Genomic DNA, 2500 nt, shown 5'->3' with positions numbered 1-2500 from the left:
AAACACAATAGTACAGACCAATAGAGATCAGTACAGATCGGTACTTACATCTCAGTGATGGTCTCAGGGAGATTAGTGGGAATCTCTGTCAGACCCTTCCCCCGACAGTCCACCACATTATTACTGCAGGTACAGGACTCGGGACACTGCAGGACACTACAGGAATACTGAGTCTGCACACCTGGGATGGGAAGGAGAGAGAGAGAGAGAGAGAGAGAGAGAGAGAGAGAGAGAGAACCCCAAAGAAAGCAAAATAGAAACAGGGAAATGGAGAGAGAGACAGAGAGTGAGAAAGAGTAATAAAGAATGAAGCTATATTTAATATTAGTAAAGAAGATGAAAGATCATATTTCTCTCTAAAAATAAACTTGCCTTCTTCAAAGCCTTTGAAAGCATGAGTAAAAAAACAAACAAGCGGACAGCCAAAACATCAGCAACAACAACAACACAACACAACAAAGACACACCCTCACCAACACACACACACACTTATAATTGCTCTCACACACACACACACACACCTGTGCAGACGAACTCTTTCTTTTGGACCTCTGCGACGTTGTGGCCCCTCATTGTGGGCGGAGCCATGCATTGAGTGTACAAACCAAGACGGGGCCGCTGTCTCAGCCAATCAGAGAGCCAGGCCATATGACAATCACAGATCAGATTATTGGAGTGTAGACGACTGGGGGGCAGAGGGTGTAGCAGAGAGAGATGGGTAGGGGTAAAAGGATGGCAGGGGAGAAAGAGACAGAGAGACAGACAGACAAAGAGAGAGAGGGAAGGAGAGAGGGAGACGGAAGTTGTCAGATCACTCGATTCTTCAAGCAAATGTCGGTGTTCTCTTCAGAAAATGTTGAGCTGCTGTGTGTATAGATGTGGTGGAGCTGTGTTTTGGGGGAAACTTGTGCTAAAGGTTTGCGTTATGGTGTGACTGTAAGACCAGTATATTTACAGAGTTCAAAGAAATGAACTACCATAGACCGCTCAAGACATTACCTAACACAGTACCCAATACTCAACTCAACACAATACCCAATACTCAACCCACACTGTACCCAATATTCAACTCAATACAGTAACCAATACTCCACTCAACACAGTACCCAATACTCAACCCACACTGTACCCAATACTCAACTCAATACAGTAACCAATACTCCACTCAACACAATACCCAATACTCAACCCACACTGTACCCAATACTCAACTCAATACAGTAACCAATACTCCACTCAACATAGTAACCAATACTCAACCCAACACAGTACCCAATACTCAACCCAACACAGTACCCAATACTCAGCTCAACACAGTACCCCAATACTCAGCTCAACACAGTACCCAATACTCAACCCAACACAGTGCCCAATACTCAACTCAACACAGTACCCAATACGCAACCAAACACAGTGACCAATACTCAACACAGTACCCAATACTAAAACCAACACAGTACCCAATACTCACCCCAACACAGTACCCAATTCTCAACTCAACACAGTACCCAATACTCAACTCAACACAGCAACCAATACTCAGCTCAACACAGTACCCAATACTCAACTCAACACAGTACCCAATACTCAACCCAACACAGTAACCAATACTCAACTCAACACAGTAACCAATACTCAACCCAACACAGTACCCAAACTCAACCCAACACAGTACTCAATACTCAACCCAACACAGTATCCAATACTCAACCCAACACAGTACCCAATACTCAACCCAACACGGTACCCAATACTCAACTCAACACAGTACCCAATACTCAACGCAACACAGTACCCAATACTCAACCCAACACAGTACCCAATACTCAACTCAACACAGTACCCAAACTCAAGCGAACACAGTACTCAATACTCAACCCAACACAGTATCCAATACTCAACCCAACACAGTACCTAATACTCGACCCAACACAGTACCCAATACTCAACGCAACACAGTACTCAATACTCAACCCAACACAGTACCCAATACTCAACCCAACACAGTACCCAATACTCAGCTCAACACAGAACCCAATACTCAACCCAACACAGTACCCAATACTCAACTCAACACAGTACCCAATACTCAACCCAACACAGTACCCAAACTCAAGCGAACACAGTACTCAATACTCAACCCAACACAGTATCCAATACTCAACCCAACACAGTACCTAATACTCAACCCAACACAGTACCCAATACTCAACCCAACACAGTACCCAATACTCAGCTCAACACAGTACCCGATAGTCAACTCAACACAGTACCCAATACTCAACCCAACACTTTACCCAATACTCAACTCAACACAGTACCCAAACTCAAGCGAACACAGTACTCAATACTCAACGCAACACAGTACTCAATACTCAACCCAACACAGTACCCAATACTCAGCTCAACACAGTACCCAATACTCAACTCAACACAGTACCCAAACTCAAGCGAACACAGTACTCAATACTCAACCCAACACAGTATCCAATACTCAACC

General features: G+C 44.2%; 1 protein-coding gene across 1 annotated transcript in view; it reads right to left on the bottom strand.

Annotated features, from left to right (window-relative positions):
* slit2 (slit homolog 2 (Drosophila)) overlaps window positions 1-2500 on the bottom strand; it is a 52464-nt gene that overhangs the window by 18448 nt on the left and 31516 nt on the right. Inside the window, exons 8-9 of the mRNA XM_066662357.1 lie at window positions 522-685; window positions 49-181 (exon numbers count right to left, since the gene is read on the bottom strand). Coding sequence (XP_066518454.1) covers window positions 49-181; window positions 522-685 — 297 coding nt within the window. The remainder of the gene's footprint in view (window positions 1-48; window positions 182-521; window positions 686-2500) is intronic.

This window comes from Hoplias malabaricus, chromosome 2 (genome assembly GCF_029633855.1).
Source record: "Hoplias malabaricus isolate fHopMal1 chromosome 2, fHopMal1.hap1, whole genome shotgun sequence".
In the NCBI taxonomy this organism is placed as follows: Eukaryota; Metazoa; Chordata; class Actinopteri; order Characiformes; family Erythrinidae; genus Hoplias; species Hoplias malabaricus.
The sequence above is the reverse complement of the archived record's forward strand: the minus strand, read 5'-3'. Positions and strand labels throughout refer to the sequence as shown.